General features: G+C 41.6%; 2 protein-coding genes across 2 annotated transcripts; both read left to right on the top strand.

Annotated features, from left to right (window-relative positions):
* The first annotated feature begins 8,397 nt into the window (after positions 1–8,397).
* Positions 8,398–20,830, top strand: LOC311059691 (C-X-C chemokine receptor type 4-like). Its single transcript, XM_084077716.1, has 2 exons — positions 8,398–8,438; positions 19,320–20,830. Exons 1-2 carry the CDS (start codon positions 8,414–8,416, stop codon positions 20,441–20,443), a joined length of 1,149 nt encoding a protein of 382 aa, XP_083933842.1. The 5' UTR covers positions 8,398–8,413; the 3' UTR covers positions 20,444–20,830.
* On the top strand, positions 10,830–12,484 carry ccr10 (chemokine (C-C motif) receptor 10; the record flags this gene model as incomplete). Its single annotated transcript, XM_084077566.1, has 1 exon — positions 10,830–12,484. The coding sequence occupies one exon, from the start codon at positions 10,830–10,832 to the stop codon at positions 12,027–12,029; it is 1,200 nt and encodes a 399-aa protein (XP_083933692.1). The 3' UTR covers positions 12,030–12,484.

Below are 20,830 nucleotides of genomic sequence, written 5' to 3'. Positions count from 1 at the left end.
GAAAAATGTGCGGCAGAGGTTCTGAATTGGCATCCAGGGAGTGTGTGTGCACAGTTTCGCTGCGATCAAGCCAACGGTGCGGGAGATTAGCTGTTCACAGACGGACACACACACACACGGACACACACACATACAGACGGACGGACGGACGGACGGACGGACGGACGGACGGACGGACGGACGGATGGACGGACAGGGGGTAAAACATACAATAAATGTTATTGTATGTTATCTGTTTATTTATTCTATTCTATTCCATTCTACACACCCCGCCTATGAACCTGTTCCTCTACTTATATGTTCAAACCATTGTAAACAACATACATGAACGTGTTTACAGTCATCATAGGTCATACACTTCTGTCACTCTGCCATGTTACCAACACCGGAAAATTGTATGGGTACAGGAAGCACCATCTCCTCTAAATAGATGCCTATAATGGAGGAGATTGAACAGTATTTTGCAAGCTGCTTTGCCTTACCCTCAAGCCCCTGAGGGCCACCAGCCTTTGGACATGGTCCAAGATGCCAAATATGGAAAAAGGAAAGCTTCCTCTAAACTTGAATCAAAAGCACAGCCAACTTCTAATAGGAAAACCTCTCTGCAGTTCTCATCAATCACAATGACATCCGGTGTATATTTGCTGTTATATTTGGAAATACATGGGGGTCATTGCATTGAAAGATTTCTGGTTTCAAACAGGATTTTTTTGTAAAACACAAGAGAGGAATCAAACGTGGGTGACACATCTTTGGTAATAATGTCAACAAATCTGTCATGCCTGGCTATAATAGTCCTTTGTAAACATTGCAACCGTTTAATATATTGGACATAGACTCTATGACCTGATGCTGTCCATTGTGTGTAAATTAGATACGAGTCATGCTTATTGGGATACCAGATGGACAGATTCAGTTTGGTTGGCAGCACTTGGAGACGTGCTTTCACCGTGAAGATGAGGATATCTTCATCAATTGCTGTATTTTTTAGAATCGAGACACAGAGTGATCAGCTGACTGACACAGTCACACACACACACATTTTTGGCAAAAGTAATTAATTCCTTACATTGCAATAATCGCATATTCAAAAAGTCCACATTTGCTCACTCAACACACACGTACACACACGCACACACAAATACACACGTGCACACTCGACCCCAGAGTTAAAAAGTGAGTAAGCTTCCTGCTCTCTGCGGCCTGTACCGTGCCAGGATGTCAGATCTTTTGTGATGGCTACTGTCTACATCGAGGTTTGAGTAGACAGGAAGAGCTACCCTGGCATTCAGACGGACTTCTAAATGTTGAAAGACATTGTTTAGGAGTGTTTCTGGGAACGAAATGGTCCTTCTGGAGAGGCAGTTAGGACTGTGTGGCAAGCTGCTATTGCATCATAACATGATGCTGTGTTTAGAGGAAGTAGTATTTGTTTTTTTTGTCAGGGTATGGCATTAATAGTGTCTTTGGGATGGGACTGAGGCTGAGCTCTATAAGCAAGCAAAGACATAATTGTCAAATAGTCAACTTTGATACTCACTTTGATATCAAAATACATACCCTCTACAGTTTCTATTGTTCTGTTCATTCATGAAGACGGTAATGATTTATTATATTGTTATTAGCCGCGAGCTGAAAGCGCTGCGGCTCTACAGACAGCCTCAGACATCGTCACTCGCGACACGACATGTTTTCGACATGTTTTCGGGACACCTATTTGTCTATTGGCTGTCCTGGCTGTCCTTCACTACTTTACAGCCAATGGGGAGACACTACTTTAAAGCCCACGGACGGCCCATGGACGGCCAATGGACGGCCGTCATTCACAGCACCCGCCTCCCCTCGCAGCACCCCCCCCCCCTCCGTCTCCATCTGTCCCTCTCCCAAGTCCCTCTCTCTCTCTCTCTCACACACACACACACACACACACACACACACACACACACGCGCACGCGCACGCTCTCTTTCTCTCTCTCTCTCTCTCTCTCTCTCTCTCTCACACACACACACACCAGCTCCAGCGAAAAGTTTGTGGTTGCTTTGTTGATGTGTTAGCAACATGCTATGCTAACCGTAATAGTGAGAGGACAGAGTGAGAGGCTGAGAGTCATAAAGTCATTAAGTCATAAAAAGTCGGCCAGCGGAGAATTTTCTAATCATCTGTGACTTACAACAGCCGCAGGGCTTCAGTGTTGATTTAACTCTGAGGAGCAGTGGAAGTACTCAAATGTTTTACTTGAGTAAAAGTATTAATACTGCAATGTAGAAGTACTCTGTTACAAGTAAAAGTCCGCAATTAAAAATTTACATGAGTAAAAGTACAAAAGTGTTGGTATCCAAATGTATTTAAAGTACCAAAAGTAAAAGTACACAAATGTTTGAAAATAGCAGATCTACAAGCTCACAACGTGTCGCGATGCGACACTTTGTGAGCTTGTAGATCAGCTATTTTCAAATAGCCTTGGTATAAAATAGGGCTAAAGTGGTTAATGTATGTTTTATAATGTAATAATTTATATCTGCAAAGTAACTAGTAACTCAAGTTTTCAAATAATTGTAGTGGAGCAAAAGTACAATATTTGCCTCTGAGATGTAGTGGAGTAGAAGTACAAGTACTGAAAACTGGAAATACCACAGTAAAGTGAAAAATACCTCAAAATTGTACTTAAATACAGTACTTGAGTACATGTAGTTACTTTACACCACTGATGACATGCCTGTCTAAGACAAGTCCCAGAGTATTCCTAAAACTGTATATATCTGTAGGCTATTTTTATTTAGTTATTATTGTCCATTTTATTTTCTTGCTTAATATTTTCTTTTCTTCATTATATCAATTATATGTAGAACCATCTGTGGTACAAGTTCCAACAACATTTCGCTGCTTGTATCTTTATGAGTCAGTAACAAATAAAGCTTCTTGAATTCTGCACAATCCTAATGTTGTAATTCACTGCAGAAGGACTTGTTTTGTACCACAATAGGTAGCCTAGTCCTATACCGGTAACTTATTTTTATTTTAATGTTAAGACATTTATGCTTGAATGACAGTGATTAGGCCATAACATGTTACAGCACTATACAAAAACAAGACATGACAAAGTCATAATATAGCCGCAAAATGTCATATTGAGGTATGCCATTTTTTGCCAGAGTTCTTCTACATTGCAGTATTGATACTTTAACTTGAGTAGTTGGGGGGACACACACACACAATACAGCTGCTAATAATATGAATGTCAAATCATATTCAAAAGGACATATGTTTTTTTTTTAAAGTTTTTCTTTTTTTTTAATGTTTTTTCAAAAAGTTTTTTTTTTTCATTTTTTTTTAAAATTTCAATTTCTCAACGGCAGATTGGGGCAAAAAAAGCCTGCCGCTCGCGGCTAAATTATGACTTTAGTCATTTCTTGTTTACTTAAGGTGATATGCATCATTCACACCAAATCATTTACAGTATATTGACAAAGTATGTTGCTGCTTAAAGCTGCACTATGTAACTTTCCTCTTCTACCCCGGATTTGAACCAGGATCTCCTGGCTGCTTGCTCAGGGGATAAATTGACCTTCAGGTCATAATTTGTGTCCAACCAGAAACAGGATCGTGTCATGTCAAGGTCATGTCTCACCAAGACACAGGATCTAAATGTCTCAATAGAAGAGAGAGAGAGACAAAATGCAACCACCCCAGTTGTATAAGTTATATTGTATTAACATACTCTACCATACAGATTGGACAAAATTGCATTTTATTAGTTTAAAAAAAGGTTACATAGTGCTGTTTTAAATAAACATAAACAATGCATTTATTTGGTTGAATGTTTCAGTTATCTGCACACAATAGTACAGGCACAATAGTACAGGCATGCAGTTAACAAATTACAAAGAGTATTAGCCTACAATAAAAATAATAATAATAATAATTATTATTATTATTATTATCTTTTTAATTAACATATCATGTACCAGCATACTAAGTTTAAAGGTAGGTCACCAGGTTCCCATCAACCAGGAGCCCCAGGCAGTAACCACAATTGCAAACAAGAAGGGGTGGGGGTGGGGGGTGGGAGGGGTATAAACCACAAGGCACAAGCAGGTCTGTATCACAATGTGAAGTTCACACTTCAGCCAAGGTGTGAACTGCACAGAAGAAGTGTTGCTCATCGCTCTTACGGTCTCGTGACAGAGTTTAAAGTTTAGATTTGCTCAAGAGTCGTGGCCAGAAATGTCACTCTTGGCAAGCAGAAGGATTGGCATCAGAGTGGTTTGGTGCAATGGGGTTATGGAGCCACTAGACTAGGTCAAAGTCTCAGTGGATCTGGTTGTGCCTGCAGTTTGCAAAATATGCATAATGTCTTCTTCTTGCAGCACTGCAAAAAAGGGTAAACTAGCGAGTGCATGTTACACAATTAGGTTCCGCTGCATGATAAAGAAGTTACCAATTGTCTCCGCCAGGCCGAGGGTGTGGCCAAGGTGTTTTGCCCCCTGTCCGTCCGTGTGTCCGTCCATCCTGTCTGTGTACAGCTAATCTACGGCACCGTTGGACTGATCGACGGGAAATTGTACACATGACACGCACTCCCTGGAGGCCAGAGCAGAACCAGAGCAGAACTTTTCCCATCAGCCTGTTATAGCGCCACCAGGAGACGGACACCAATTTTAAATGAACAATCTCTCCTTCTTTTTTCTTGGGGGGGGGGCTCTATAGGACAGTAGACCGACAGGAAATGGGGAGAGAGACGGGGAGTGACACGGAGCAAAGTTCGTCGGGAACGGGATTCGAATCCGCGGCACGCTGTCTTGCTGGCATTGCAGCCTAGGGTGCCTCGACCGCCACGCTGCGGCCCAGGCCAGAACTTTAAAAAATATATATTACTCCTACAGATTCCGTCCAAACATCACGTAAATCTGTACACAATAATTATCTCTATAGTGATGTGATCAAGACTGATCAGATTTTTCAGATTCCATATTGATTGGCTAAGATTGGCTTCCAAAATTTGCAGGAGTGGCCCGTGCACGCACATTCCCACTAGGCCAAGGCTGGAATGCCACCTACATCAACTCAAATCAGCCTCATGGTGGCGCTATAACAGGCCGATTTGCGTTTTTATGTGTGTGTGTGACTGTGTCAGTCAGCTGATCTCTCTGTGTCCCACTGGACCGATCGGTGTGAAACTTTGCATGCATACTCCCTAGAGGCCAGGGAAAAACCTCTGCCCTGCATTTTCACATCTGCCTTTTATAGCACCACCAGGAGGCCGATTTTTGCAAACAAAACAATAAAATAACAGAAAATGGGAAAGAAAAGAGAAAGAAAAGGTTAAATAAATACATTTTCTCTTTTGCATCATGGTTACTTGGCTAGACAAGCGTTTCTCAACCATTGGCCTGGAACCAGAAATGGATTTCAAGATCACAAGGTCACAATCAAATTAGCAATCTCAGGTTGAGGGATGTTTCTGTTGTTTTGGGTTCACTTCACATTCATCACCCTGCACCCTGCATCACCCCCAACTGCCAAAGAGCATGGGTGCTTAGCGAACCTATCCGTGGTAAATAAATGGTTTAAAAAAAATCCCAGTGTGAAACCAGATTGTGAAAATACTGTGCTAAACCACACACACGCACGCACGCGTGGGTACGCGCGCGCACGCACACGTGCGCACTCACTTGTGTGTGTGTGTGTGTGTGTGTGTGTGTGTGTACACACACACGCGCGCACACACACACACACACACACACACACACACACACACACACACACACACACACACACACACACACACTGCCATTGCAAATTTAAATTGGGGCATTAGGTGGTGAGTGAATTCAGAATTCCCCATTTTTTGCTCATAATTCTCTCTCTAACATTCTCCTGTTGAATTGTTGCCAGCTTCTCAAGGGCTCTAAATCATTTATTTATGTTAAATGTTAAATACAAGCAATCAGATTCTAACCGGAAACATACAGTGGCAGTGGCTCATGCGGCCACTTGGGTGCTTATAAGAAGAAACAATGGAATAATTCCAGACTCAAATCTCTCAATGGTCAACAGACATTGATGAGACAATATAGGCTCCTATTAAAGTTGTTGAGCTATCTTTGAAAGCCTATTATAAAAGTGCTCAGGATTGCTCAGGTGAAAAAGCCATACAAAAAGATATGTTGGACACAAACATTGCTTGCTTTATTGATGACAGGGCACCCAGGATCCCCATGCAGGCAAAATGTGATGCACTGCTGTCCACTAATGGTGCTAGCCACAACACTAAAGCCTAGAACTTCACACTTTTGGCACGTGACATGCATGATTTCCTAAATTCTAAACCACACTTCACACCTTACACGCTGTGTCATGCAAATGCAAAATCAATTTCCTTATACTAGTAGGGGTGTAACAGTAGCCTATATGATGTTGAACCCTTCGATAATGAGGTATTCAGTTTGGTATGAACTACATACCGAACGATACACTGTTGTTGTTGTTGTTGTTGTTGTTTTTTATCAACTTAGAACTATAGCGCTCTGCATTCAACAAGGCAGCCCAAACAACATCATGCAAGTTGGAACATCTGTGTGTGGTCAAGAGAGAGAGAGTGAATGTGTGACATGAGGGAGAGTAAGTTAGCCAGTGAACACACCAGTCATGGCAGCAGTGCGCTGTGTACAGTTTGGTTTATTTTTCAGACTCCTTTACCAATTACCGGTACAACTCTCTTGCAAAGCTTGCAAATCGGCTGAGTGATATCCGTGGGCTCTGTTTGTAGCTGGTTAAAAGCAAAATATTCCCAAATTGGTGTAACAGAGCTAACAAGCTCATGAAATAAGGCCTTAAAGTCACACTGTGTATTATACATTTTAAGAAGTCTTTTTAGCTACGACACTGGCGACATCCCAGTGATTACAGCGATTGTCTATACAGAACATACCGCTCAAAAAGGAATGCTGCAGGATCATAGAGCCTGACTATATTTTGGAACGCAACTACAAGTTATCAGAAACTGTATAAACTGTAAAATACATAAAAGTTACCCAGTATGCTTGAAGGTGGACAGGCGTTAATGTGGACCAGCATTTCTCATTTAGTGGCAATCTTAGCCGGTCCTCCTTCTAAATAGATAACATGTTATCAGCTGAGGCTCTCCCAAGTTCGATAAAGCAAAATCAAGGACATTTCTCTGTTGTTGTTTTTTTGCTGTATCTAACATTTACAGAACCACCTCTGTATCGAATTGAACCAGACTGTGAATTTTATGAACCATTACACTATAAAAAGGGCAATTCTCCTATGAAGGCAATCAAGCAGGTGCCCGCACTGCATGCTACACAGGGAGTCACACATTGGCAAAGAAATTAGCACTTAATCGTCAGATGTTACAGACTAAAAATGTAATTGTTCACATTTTGTAAAGTTCTATCAATATTCTGAGCCATTTCTGTTCAAATCCAATAAACCCCATCTCCTCAACACACACGCACACGCACGCACGCACGCGCGCACACACACACACACACACACACACACACACACACACACACACACACACACACACACACACACACACACACACACACACACACACACACACACACACACACAGGCGGTCCGATCATGTTGTAGCTGTTGGCAGTACCATAAACGAATGGGTTCCACCCATACACTGCGAACGACCATTTAACCTCAACCTCAGAGGAAGGTTGCGTGTCGGTTACAATCCCAGCTGCCAGCCGACACCCAACAGAATAACTTCCTAACTCTATGTGACCTTTGGACTGACCTTACTGCCAAATGCACTGTGCATGCACTTTGCATTGTTTTTGATTTAGCCACCATGTATTACAGTAAAATGAATTTAAACTTGAATTTAAAGTCAATCTCCTATCTGGGTGGCTTTTATTGGATTTTTAAAAGAAATAATTCCAAACATTGATGCGACTTTACAAAATGTGGGCAATTGGATCAAACTCAAACAGTCTTGGCTGATCTTCCCCCCCAAAAATGTGTTCCTCCTCCATTAGTTCTCATACTGTATAACTATGAGTGTGTTGAGTGCTTAGTCACATGTTACATAATCAGATTGCTTGCGTTTAAAATTTTAAATAAATTATCCACAACTCGTGAGACATGTGCATCAATCGAACAGCAGATTGTTGGACCATTATGAGCAAAATATTCGGAAAATTTGAATTAATCAGTCGCAGTGACTCTACCATGGTAATGTAAAAAAAACACATTTTCATGCTGATGGTGTGGGTTTTCTCCCAGTGACACAAACAACAAACACAGGGCACGATAAGGTCAGAAAAACACAGAAGCATTGTGATAGGCTACTGGCTGAGGTTAAGATGTAAAACAAATTCTGCTAGCACTACCAGGCACTATCAGACTCACAGCCAACGGCCTTGGGACATGAACTTCACTCCAAGCAGCGCAGGTAAAGTGACTTGGAGGGGAAATGAATAAAAAATAAACAATGTCACTATTATATTTTTTTAATATATAATTATAATTAATTAAATCAGTGATTAGATTTGTCTGATAAAATGACTTCTGTTTACCCTATAGAGGCATATGCAAGCATTTCCTTGTTGTGTGTTTACAATTTATCGCTTGTTTCACTGATATATACTGAATATTATGTCTAAAGTATACACCAAAATCTTCAATTTCATAGAATTTCTTCAAAACATTGATATATTTATGTATATTTAGATGAGAAAACGTCTACACATATTCTATATGCAAGGACCATGCAGTTCAGTTATAAGAATCACAATCATATTTTCAAAATGCAATACATCGTTATTGTATCTGTAAAAACACAGATGCAGTTATTATAATCTCCAAATTAGTTGCATTATTAGCAAAAAAAATGTGTCAAGACTGTATAAAAGCACAACTATTTCAAATACATTTAACACACTAATTTAATAGATGAATTAACACATCAATTAATAAGGAAATTTAATGTATCACTTCATCACTTTTAAATTATTATGCACGTCATGGTCTCCTGATGCAATGTTTTCCGGCAGTGGTCACGCTCAACCTTCATGTGATTGCAGTTCCTTTATAAATCTTATGACTATAATTGATGCGACGGTTTCAAATAATTATTGCTACCTTTTTTTTCATTATACAGTAGGTTTCAACAATTGTTAGTGAGAGTAAAAAAGACAAGGCTCTTGTCAATCTCAAGACCCTTGAACCAAAAAGTTTTCAAGCAAAAATTCCAGACTGAGCTCAAATGTTTACAGCCTGGCATCTGAGCTTCACTTCTGCTTTGACTAAAACCACAACAATAAAAGAATATTTGTGATATAGCCATTGCTGCATGGTCACGCAAATTCAGCCACTGGAAATATTTGGAGTATAAGAAAAATCTTATACGACATATACTGTCTGTTGGGGGGAAAAAATTAAACTCAACTATGCTCCATTTACAGTATATCACAAATCTGAAAGAAATGCCAAACAATACCACAAAATGCCTTCCTGTTCTCAGTTTCTCTTCTTACCTCTCAAGAATATCTATCAGTTTCAGTCTCCTCTGGTAGATGTATAGGACGCTGTGTGTAAACCCCAAAACTTGTATGAGGTTAAAATATGTTTTGTTACAGACAGTAACTTCAGCATTGTTACAGGTGAGGATCCCAGATGAAATGAGATAAAGTGGTGGTGTTGTAAACCAGCTTTAAAGGCTGTTAGCACGCGACTCTGACTCATTTCTATACCTTAAGACAACCTATGGTTTACCCCCATGCCAACGGGCTGATGCCTGGCACGCAAGCTGGCACACTATGACTAGAATATCACTGCAGATTACTCAAATTGACCCGACATAAATGGTAGGGTTCGTGACAATGCCTCACTTTGCCTCCTACATGATATGCAGTGTGTTACTGTACTGTCTCTTGCGTGCCATACTGCCATTCATAATACTGTACTTATGATTATCTTTTCTCACCTCTCTATTCTTTGAGTCATCAATATTGAATAAAAGTGCATTCATTCATATATTCATTGGAAATACCTTCCTATAATAATAAATAATGTTCATTTTACATTCACAGTATATTTATCTGTCCCAGAATCTAAGCTCAATCCACAGAAAGAAAGTGGTTCTTCAGTGTTTTTTTTGGGGGTGGTTACGTTGCACCCACGGGCGTAGTCATAATTTCAGAACTGAGGGGGACAGATTTTTCAAAAGTAAGACAATGTTTATGCATGGGTCTGTACAAGGCAAGCCATCTAGAAATGGGTCTTTCTCCTACATAGGTTTCCTGAAATATTAATTTCAAGAAATGTAATTATATACTGTAATGGAAGTCAAAGGCTGTCCGGACTCGGATCGGGCTGAAACTTTGCCAAACAAGCAGTCATACGTCATCATAGATACTTCATAGATGATTGATGTCAAAGACTGCATGTGAAGTCTGAGATCAACATGAAGCAACACAACCATTAGACATGTCTTGTTATTGAATACTTTATTGAAAGATCCTCTCCCATTCAATTTTCACACATAAATCAACAGAAGTGATCGGAACTGGAACACGATAACATTGAAGCTGATAAATGATCTGTGTGGAGTTCTCTCTCCTGATTGGTTAGACAATGAGATTGTGTGACATTGGATTCCTGGATTCTGAACTCATAGAAATTGTCAACCAATACTGATTGATAGATTTTCTATAAAACTGGTTTGTCAATTAAATTGACCTGAATTGAATTGTATTGCCGTTACGTTTGGGTCGATTACAGTTACACAACTTCAGCTCCCTTGGTATTAACTGATTATTCTTCCTTTATTTTCCCACCAGCTATGACTGACCCCTACGAATATGACTACTATGACAATGCAACTTATGATTATGACAACTCCACTTTGCTCTTCAACTCCACTCTGACTGAGTGGTGTGAAGCCGGCGAGCATGAGCTGGCCATCAAGGTCCTCCAGTCGTGCATTTTCTTCCTGGTCTTCTGGCTGGGTGTGGTGGGAAACTTCCTGGTGATCGCCACGTTTGCTCTCTACCGCCGTCGTCTCTCAGTTCGCTCAATGACCGATGTGTTCCTCTTCCACCTGGCGCTGGCCGACCTCCTGCTGCTCTTCACACTCCCGCTCCAAGCCATCGACACTCACCTGGGCTGGATCTTCACCGATCCCCTCTGCAAGGCTACGCGCGCCTGTTACGCCATCAACACTTACAGTGGGCTGCTGCTACTAGCTTGCATTAGCATTGACCGCTACGTGGTGGTAACGCGGGCCCAGAAGGCACTCCGGCACAATAACCAGATGCTAACAGCTGGCAAACTCGTCTGTTTGGGGGTGTGGCTGATCGCTCTGTTCCTCAGTCTGCCTGAGATCCTGTTCTCTGGTGTGTCAGGTTCAGGCATTGATGCATATTGTGGACTGCAAAAGGGTGGACAGGTAAAAATGGCCACCTATGGAGCCCTCATCTTCATCTTCTCCCTGAGTTTCTTAGTCATGATGTTATGCTATTCTGCGATTGGTCTAGTCCTCTGCAAGGGACGCAGACACGGGCGTGGCAAGGTGTGGCAGCACCAGCGCACCCTGAAGCTGATGATGTTGCTGGTGTTGGTATTCCTGGTCTTCCAGCTGCCCTACACCGTGGTGCTGGCACGCAAGATGGCAGGCCACTTCTGTGGCCCCGTGTGGGAGTACATGACCTGCACCTTAGCCTACACGCGCTGCTGTCTCAACCCCATCCTCTACGCCCTAGTCGGCGTACGCTTCCGTAGCGACATCCTAAAGTTTCTTCACAATGCCGGCTGCCTATGTGGATTCCACCTGGGGCCGCAACCAGAGAGCTGTACGTCCATGTCCCCCTCATCCCCCGCCGTGACCTCAGTCTCAGCTTTCTCACCCACAACCTCTCTCCGCGGCCCGTCTGGCAACAGGGGGGAGCCCATCAGCAAATCTCATCCCGACTTGGATCATTCCCGAGTAGGGAATGATGCAGTCGAGCAACCCAGGTCGTTTTTGTTCCAAAGAATCAATTGAATTTCCATGGAATCATCTACAGTATAACAAATGTTGAACACCTGAATAACATGCTCAGATGTTGAAATGAAGGTATTTTACTCAGGGTGCACGGCACGGATATTGTGTCGACCACATAACTGCAACATGTCAAGTTTGGTTCTTCCTGCAGTGTGTTGAATGTCCTCCCCCCTCTCTGATATCAGATATCTGTCTCTATACAATCCTATCTAAACAGAGCTTCATTGCTCTATGAAGAGTACTGTATCTTGGCCTAGAACTCAAGGTGCTGTGCCAAAGGGGATCATTTCCAATGTAATGTGCATACATTAGTTAGTCTGACTTCAACACAGAATGACATTCACTGATCTTTTGCCACCTCCTTCAGCTTGCGAAGCTCCTGCTGTTCATCTTTCACCACTCCTGTTTTTATCAAGTCTCAGCAATAACTTATACATTCTTGTTAGTGATCGATATGAAGCCATACTGTAGGCCTATACAGTATATGTCTTAATTAATATGTAAAGTACACACACACACACACACACACACACACACACACACACACACACACACACACACACACACACACACACACACACAGTAAGTTTCGGTTAGGTTAGGAGGATGAAAAAGCTGGGAAAGTTTCTGATGGTTGATGATGTCATATCAGGGTACATTTTTGTTGCTAATTTTTCCTGTAAAGTTCTTGAATAAATCCCTCAACGGTTAACGGTAAAGTGATGTTCCAACTCTGTAGACAGCGTGCTCTCTTTATTCTATGGTGTCCACTGTCCACAGTCCACCGCCTGCCACCTCTCTGTACCAAACATGTTTCCAAGCGCCCCCTCGTGGATAAAATAGAACACCATCAAATTAACGAAGCATAAGGAATGGGACATGCAAGCTATGAACATTGACTTATCTAAACTCAAATGCTCAAATTCTATTTAGGTAAAGTCATATCTAATAATAATAATAATAATATCTGGAATGTATATAGCGCTTTTCTAAGTACTCAAAGACGCGTAAATATCTGTTTTATGCATTGTTTTCCATATGAATTAAACTTGCTTCATAAAAACATGTCAAGACTACTTTTTGAAACACCAAATAAGTGACTTTGTGGTCAGTACACAGCTCCAGAGATATGTGCTGTTGATAGCAATCCAATTTAAACATGTAATGTAATGTACATAGAGCAGGGACTTGAACATGGGAACTGGATTATATCTTTGCACCATCAAGGTGACGGCAAAATATGCTTGTACATGATTTAAAATACAAGTTTGTGTTTGTCAAAGTTTGTGTCATTGAGTTTGTGTCCTTGGGTGTCACAGTCATTCGATGTACATGGCACAGATCTGCTGAACATTAACATTATATATTTAACACACATTCCATAACATAAGCTACATTAATTTAAAGTACCCACAATGCACTATTCGCATGATAGTACAGTAGGCTCTCCGTTTGCAAATTCAGAATTTTCTTTATTAAAGGAGAATTCCGGTCATTTTAAGTGTTATGTTTGATGTGTGTCAAATCACTTACCAACGTAGGAATGAAAATCGCGTAACTCCACAGAGCCCCCTATCGACCCCCACCGTTGTCATTATAGGAGGATATAGGATAGCCCAAATTCGCCTATTTTAACCAATGCAAAGTCTGTTTTTTTGCTTCTAGTACTCATTGTTGAGTCCCATGATAATGTAACAGGCGCTAAAACTCCCGACAAGCTAACGGCTAATAACAAACGAGCTAACGCTGGGGCTGCTTATCTCTCTGCATGGCAGCCCCGGGTTGCCAGGTCGGGAGAGAAACCAGCAACCAGCATTAGCTCGTTCTGTTATTAGCCGTTAGCTTGTCGGGAGTTTTAGCGCCTGTTACATTATCATGGGACTCAACAATGAGTACTAGAAGCAAAAAAACAGACTTTGCATTGGTTAAAATAGGCGAATTTGGGCTATCCTATATCCTCCTATAATGACAACGGTGGGGGTCGATAGGGGGCTCTGTGGAGTTACGCGATTTTCATTCCTACGTTGGTAAGTGATTTGACACACATCAAACATAACACTTAAAATGACAGGAATTCTCCTTTAAGATAATATTTATGTAATGTTACATTCACTTTTTAAACAATAATGAATGCCACAATTATGTGTGACCTAATTTGGTTCATGTTATGCCAGATATCACAGCATGGATTAAATCATTGTCATTGACAGACACACATAAACCTTTAAATGAGAAGCATCCGATGGCAGGTAACATTACTTAGAGTGTAGTCTCGCGTAGCCAGACCCCACAGAAAATGAAAAACAGCGACCTCTGCTTTTCTGATATTCTGTGGAGTCTGGCCGGAGTATAATGTTAGACTAGAGCGCAGGGAAACACCGGTTTCATGGCTGCCTCTAGCGCATCACTTCCGGTTGGTGCGACTACATTTTCATTCCCACTAACAATATTTCTACACGGAACACTAACACCACTTCTCCCAGAGAACATGGAGGGTTTTGGTTATAAGCCCACTTGTTTCTATGATGAAAGAGTAATTTAAAATGTGAATATCTTTCCGTGGTTTTGTCCGCTCCGAGGACGCTATTGTTAAATTAGTTTCGGCTAGTTTCGAGGGGGGGAGGGTGGACGGACCCGTGAATCCCGCCCACTACATTTGATTGGGTAAAGCGCGGCCTCCTTCCTGATCTGAAGGCACGCCCACTTGTTGCCATTGCGCACACGTTATGACGAATCGCTCCGACAGATTCCACCGCAGGTCAGAATCTGTTCTTGAGAGATTACTTAGAGTGTGAATCTGGAGGAATCTATAGAAGAATCCATGTGCATCTTATCTTAACAACTTTACTTCACTAGCCATTGGGCATTAATTAAATGACATTAAACACTCATCATCGATTTCAGTTGATGATATTCAATAAACGGATCACAAGAATGAAATATCTTAACAATGATGTTTGGATTAAACAATTGCTTGAACTATGATGATACAGACATGCTGTTCTAGGTGGCTGATGCCTTAAAAACAGAACTTCCATCCTCTTTCAATTCTCCTCTTTTCCATTCACACGTAATTGTATCACGCCGACCATATGACAGTCATGCCCCCTGATTAGTCATTTCTCCTTTTCACTTACGAATAACAGGATCACTGTCGAGAATAATCCTTAGTAGACCAATTTAATGTGTTGGTTTGAAGGACACCCTCTAGAATCTAGAGTCTAGAATATCATATACATTACCCACATAAAGATGTATCTAGGCTACATATATATTTAAATTGCTCACAAAGAAAATGCACATGGAGGGGAAAGCCTTGTCTACACCAATGTGTCACTGCCACCCATTCTCTAATAGTTTTGCACACGGCTAGACAGGAGTGATTACAGCTGCATATCTAGAGGGCTACAGTAGCTCAGACGCAACAACATCATGGTGGCTGATATACCAGAGTCTTTCAGCAGAAAATGGTCAGACTCTGAAGAGAAGTTTCAGCTAGACCAGAGCAAGATTCTGGAGAAAGTGTATGGGAGTGGAAAACCAAGCACAACAATACCACCAGACTCTGAGCAATTTTGGACAAATTCTCATTTATGTCCTGTGCAGGATTATTTTACCATAGTTTTTCTCAATGTGATGCTCTGGTGGGCAGCACATTTCAACATGGAATTTCTAATAAAATGTGACTGTCACTGCACAACCCCAAAACATTACCACACACAAAAAGAGTTAAGGCACTCCCTTGAGTGCACCTTTCTAGTCCTTTTTTGTATTATCCCTTTGCATTCTATATAACAGTGGTAGTAGTAACTTAAGTCCTACTTTTCACGCAATACCATCTAAAAGGGTAGACATATTAGACAGTCTGAGATCTGCCAGAGTCGTGGTAGTCCTTGGGTAGTCATTATAGTCGCAGCTGACAGGCAGATCAGTCAGTCAGTTGAATATCCAACATGAAGATGGCCCCAGGCCTGTCTACTTGATCTGCAGGTTGCCTGGCATGTCTCTTTTGCATGCTCTGTTTCTTTAAGACAGGTACATCTGATGAATTCATGGTGTGCACCTAGGTCCTATAGGTACAGGTCTTTAAAACGGCCAAGGCTGTGGAACTGAAGAGAGCCCTTTTCTAGTTATGCTTTATTTTCTGATTATTTATATTATAGTCTTGACTAAACTGTTTTACTGTTCTTTACCATTGTGTTCTCTCCTCATTTGCTGTGACTTTTAACACGTGGTCATCACAAATGGGGGCTTGTCTAATTGTGAACCTGGTGTCAAAGTCTTATATTTTACAGATTTTGGCGAAGATAAATACCCAGGCCTCGACAAACTTTTGATGCATGGTTTGTACAGAAGCCTGTAGGTTACATTCTTTGTTATTGTTCTTGCTACAATGTTGAGGAACCAAAACCAAAACTGGTCAGATCAAGTGACTTTATTTACTGGGGAAATCCAGTAGATGTAAGCGATGCTTCCTCAGTAAAAAGCTTTGTCATTTTGTTCGTCAGCTGTTTGTTATTTTTGTATATTGCCCACGTGGTTAGCAGCAGTTGTCTTGGGGGCACCATTAGTCTTCCCCAATGCAAGCGAGCTACATTGTAGGTGTGCAAGTACACATCACCAGTTCTCATTATGAAGATTAGGCTTGCGGTAACAACACATTTTTTGTCTCCGCCAGGCCAAAGGCTGGCGAGAGAGTATGTTTTTGCACCCTGTCCGTCCGTCCTTCTGTCTGTGAACAGCTAATCTCCGGCACCGTTGGCCTGATCGCAGCGAAACTTTGCACATACACTTCCTGGATGCCAATTCCGAACCTCTGCCCCAAATATTTCAAATGTTTCACATGGGCCTGTTATAGCGCCACCAGGTGGCCGATTCTACCTGACCTGGCGGAGACCTGTGCTCCGAGGAGCACTTTTTCTAGTTTCTCATGCTATTCTCTGCTTTCACAAGAACAATACACTAATCTACGCTGAACTTGTGTGTTCTCAGTATTCTCTATTTTGATAAAGAAGAAATTACGTATCTTGTATCATATAAGTCTTAATGTCAAGATCTGTCTCTCCTATTTCTATCTTTGTGTCTGTCTGACTGTCTCTCTGCATGTTTCTTTCTGTCTTTCCATACTGGCCACTCCTAGTCCCATTTACGCACCTGTCTCCAACTGCCTCATCAGCCCAACAGTTACTCACCTGAGGCAATGATAACTTCCCCAATCAAGCCACTGCCTGTAAAACTGGACTCTTTCTATTCGTTCACTGGCAGTTTGTAACCAATGTTACTTGTGTGTTGTCTGGGCTCTTGTTATTGATTCAATGTTTTATTCCTAGTGTTCCTTGGCTTTTACCTTCTGCTTGTTTTTGGACTTTGATTATTCTGCCTGCTTTGGATGTGTTGAGGACAGAGTACAGCAACTTGCTATGGGCCTGGTCTAGATACACCACAACATTGGGATCCCCCTGTATTTGTCAAAATACTTCCAAAATGTTAATGAAGTCCACGATCATAACACCAGAGGCAGCGGATCATGTTCAACCCAGATTTGGCTCAACAAAGGGAATGAACTCGTTCTCATGCCATTCATCAAAAATGTGGAATGCCCTACCAAAAGGAGTAAAGGAGTGTAAAACCCTACTCACTTTCAAAACTGCCCTAAAGATACACCTTCAGGAGGCTGCGAAAATGGCCCCTGTCCAAGTCTTAACCCACCCCCCTACCCCCCCTTTCTTTTTCTTCTCTTGTACATATTTTTCACTCTTCATACCAGTAACCTGAAAGCTGATTGTATGACATTCTGTATAGTAGTGTGTATATCTGTCTGTCTCTTATATGTCATCATGATTTGTGTGCATGGGGATCTCATCTTAAACAAGCTCAGTGGTTAATGAGTCTTCCAGTTTAGTAGACCTTGTATTGTGAATTTGTACTTCCATGTGCTGTTGTTCTCATGTCTTACTAAATAAAGTACATCAATCAATCAACCTGTGTTGGACTGCTTATATGGTTTTGACCTCTGCCTGCCTCATGTCCATGTAAGCCTTTTCCCTTTGGTTTGGCCGCTATTAAAGTCTTGGAACTTGGTGCAACATGAAAATGTGCTATGTATTCTCCATCTTTACATGTGTGCTCAAAGACAGCCGTTTGTGTGTGCATCATGTACAACAGAAGAAACTGAAAATCTGCAAATATCAGTTCTTTTCATTATCACTTGGAAAGTACTTTAGAATAACTATCCTTTATAAACAGTTAATGGCTCATTCACAAACTTAGTTAATGAGTTATTAAATGTTTGTTCATCGTTGGTTAATGATTTACAACTAACAAGTTATTAAATGTTTGTTCATCGTTGGTTAATGATTTACAACTATGCCTATAAATAGTTAATAGAACTTGAACAAGCAATTAATCAAGTAATTACTAACCAATTACTTGTTAAGTAGTTTATTAACACCTTTCAGTTCAAGTAAACCCTCTCTGCTGCCAACTCCTCCTACTATTAACATCATCAGTTCTAGAAAAGGCAACACCAGAGCCCTCTTCTCTAGTGAACCACCTACTAGAGCCACCCAGCACCCTCTCTGCACCTACAGCTGGCCTCATCTGCCCTTCCATCAGGAGACTCTTTTGGCTTTCCATCAGAAATTATTTAAAGGTTAGTAGATATATTTGATAAGACCATGTCAACAGCTTATAGATTTTTTATCAAATTATTTGTAAAAGGTCAGTTTGATAATGTCATATTTATGATGAGTCATAGAGCTTTATGAGTTATTCTTCCTTGCATAAATATTAGTCATACGTACCTCATGATTTATGAAGAATCAGCAGTCGCATACTAGTTGACAGTAACCACTTCCTGACAACATTGCATCAGGAGTCAGGAGATCATGATGTATATAGAAATGAGAGACACATATTCATTAGTATATTCATTGGCATTAGACTGTTTAAGATATATTGATAGACTGTACACATGTTCACTCATTCAACAACCCAGAGCAGGTGTCTAGTCTAGAGGCAGAATCTAAATCTATTTTTACTCTTATTTATTTTGGTTTGGTTCTTGACCCTATACTTACTGTACCTCTCCTTTGTTTCATTGTTGCTGCTATGGCACCTAAAGTGGGTAAGGATCTAAGAGGGTGGATTGTGTGACGTCACATCAGATCCCCAGATTCCGAGCTTGAAATTCTTTATAAAACTGTTTTGTCAACAACATTGAACTGAATTGAATTTTATTATGTTGAAATGGGGTGATTACTGATTATTCTTCCTTAATTTTTCCACCAGCTATGAATGCCACCCCCAAAAACGATGGATTTGACTACTATGACAATGCAACTGATGATTATGACAACTTCTCTTTGCTCTTCAACTCCACTCTGACTGAGTGGTGTGAAGCCGGCGAGTATGAGGTTGCCATCAAGGTCGTCCAGTCGTGCATCTTCTTCCTGGTCTTCCCGCTGGGCGTAATGGGAAACTCCCTGGTGGTGATCGCCACGTTTGCTCTCTACCGCAATCTCTCAGATCGCTCAATGACCGATGTGTTCCGCTTCCACCTGGCACTGGCCGACCTCCTGCTGCTCCTCACGCTCCCGCTCCAAGCCATCGACACTCACCTGGGCTGGATCTTCACCGATCCCCTCTGCAAGGCTACGCGCGCCTGCTATGCCATCAACACGTACAGTGGGCTGCTGCTACTAGCTTGCATTAGCATTGACCGCTACATGGTGGTAACCCAGAAGGCAGACCGGCTCCATAAACAGATGCTAAAGGCTCGCAAACTCGTCTTTTTTGGGGTGTGGCTGATCGCCCTGATCCTCAGTCTCCCTGAGATCCTGTTCTCTGGTGTGTCAGGTTCAGGCATTGATGCATATTGTGGATTCAAAATGTGGGACACAATGTATCAAAATGGCGGGTCAGAATGGCCACGACGGATCAAAATTGCCACCTATGGAGCCCTCATCATTGTCTTCAGCCTGTCCTTCTTAGTTATGATCGTATGCTACTCCGCGATTGTTCTAGTCCTCTGCAAGGGACACGGATTTGGCAGTGGCCGGCACCGCCGTAATAGCGTACAGTTGATGATGTTGCTGGTGTTGTTATTCCTGGTCTTTCAGCTGCCCTACACCGTGGTGCTGGCATGCAAGATGGCAGGCCCATTCTGTGGCCCCGTGTGGGAGTACATGACCTGCACCTTAGCCTACACCCGCTGCTGTCTCAACCCCATCCTTTATGCCTATGGCGTACGATTCCAAGGTGACGTCCGTAAGCTTTTCCACAATGCCAGCTGCCCGTGTGGACTCCTTCTGGGGCGGCGAGAAGAGAGTAGTAGTCTGCCTATGCAGTCATTCGGGAACCAGAGGGATCCTGGTTCAATCCCTGGCTCCTCTTTGCTTAGTGAACGGTCGTGACTTGTTGAGCAAGAGACAATCCCAAATGCTCCCTGGGTGCTGTTCAGTAGTTGCCCAATGCCCACTGCTCCTGATAGTTAGAAAGGGTTAAATGCAGAGGATAAATTGTACGTACAGGATGTGAAAATGTACTCATTAGCTCAGCATAAGGCTTATAGGATATAAAGGCTTGGGAAATCATTTCTGAGTGTTGAAGGTGTAAAATTGATGTACAGTAGGCTATAGATCAAATATTATTTTTGACTATTTGTTGCAAATGTTAACTTTTTCATATTCAATGTTTTTATAGTTGTATATTTCGTTTTTCAACATTTCATGAATGTTTTATTGCTGCTTTTATGTATAGTCTTCCATTTGTATAAATACGGTTTCATTTTTTAAAACTAT

The sequence above is a fragment of the Gymnoscopelus microlampas genome (genome assembly GCF_963454915.1).
Source record: "Gymnoscopelus microlampas genome assembly, chromosome: 14".
Taxonomy (NCBI): Eukaryota; Metazoa; Chordata; class Actinopteri; order Myctophiformes; family Myctophidae; genus Gymnoscopelus; species Gymnoscopelus microlampas.
This window is presented reverse-complemented; position numbering and strand designations above follow the sequence as displayed.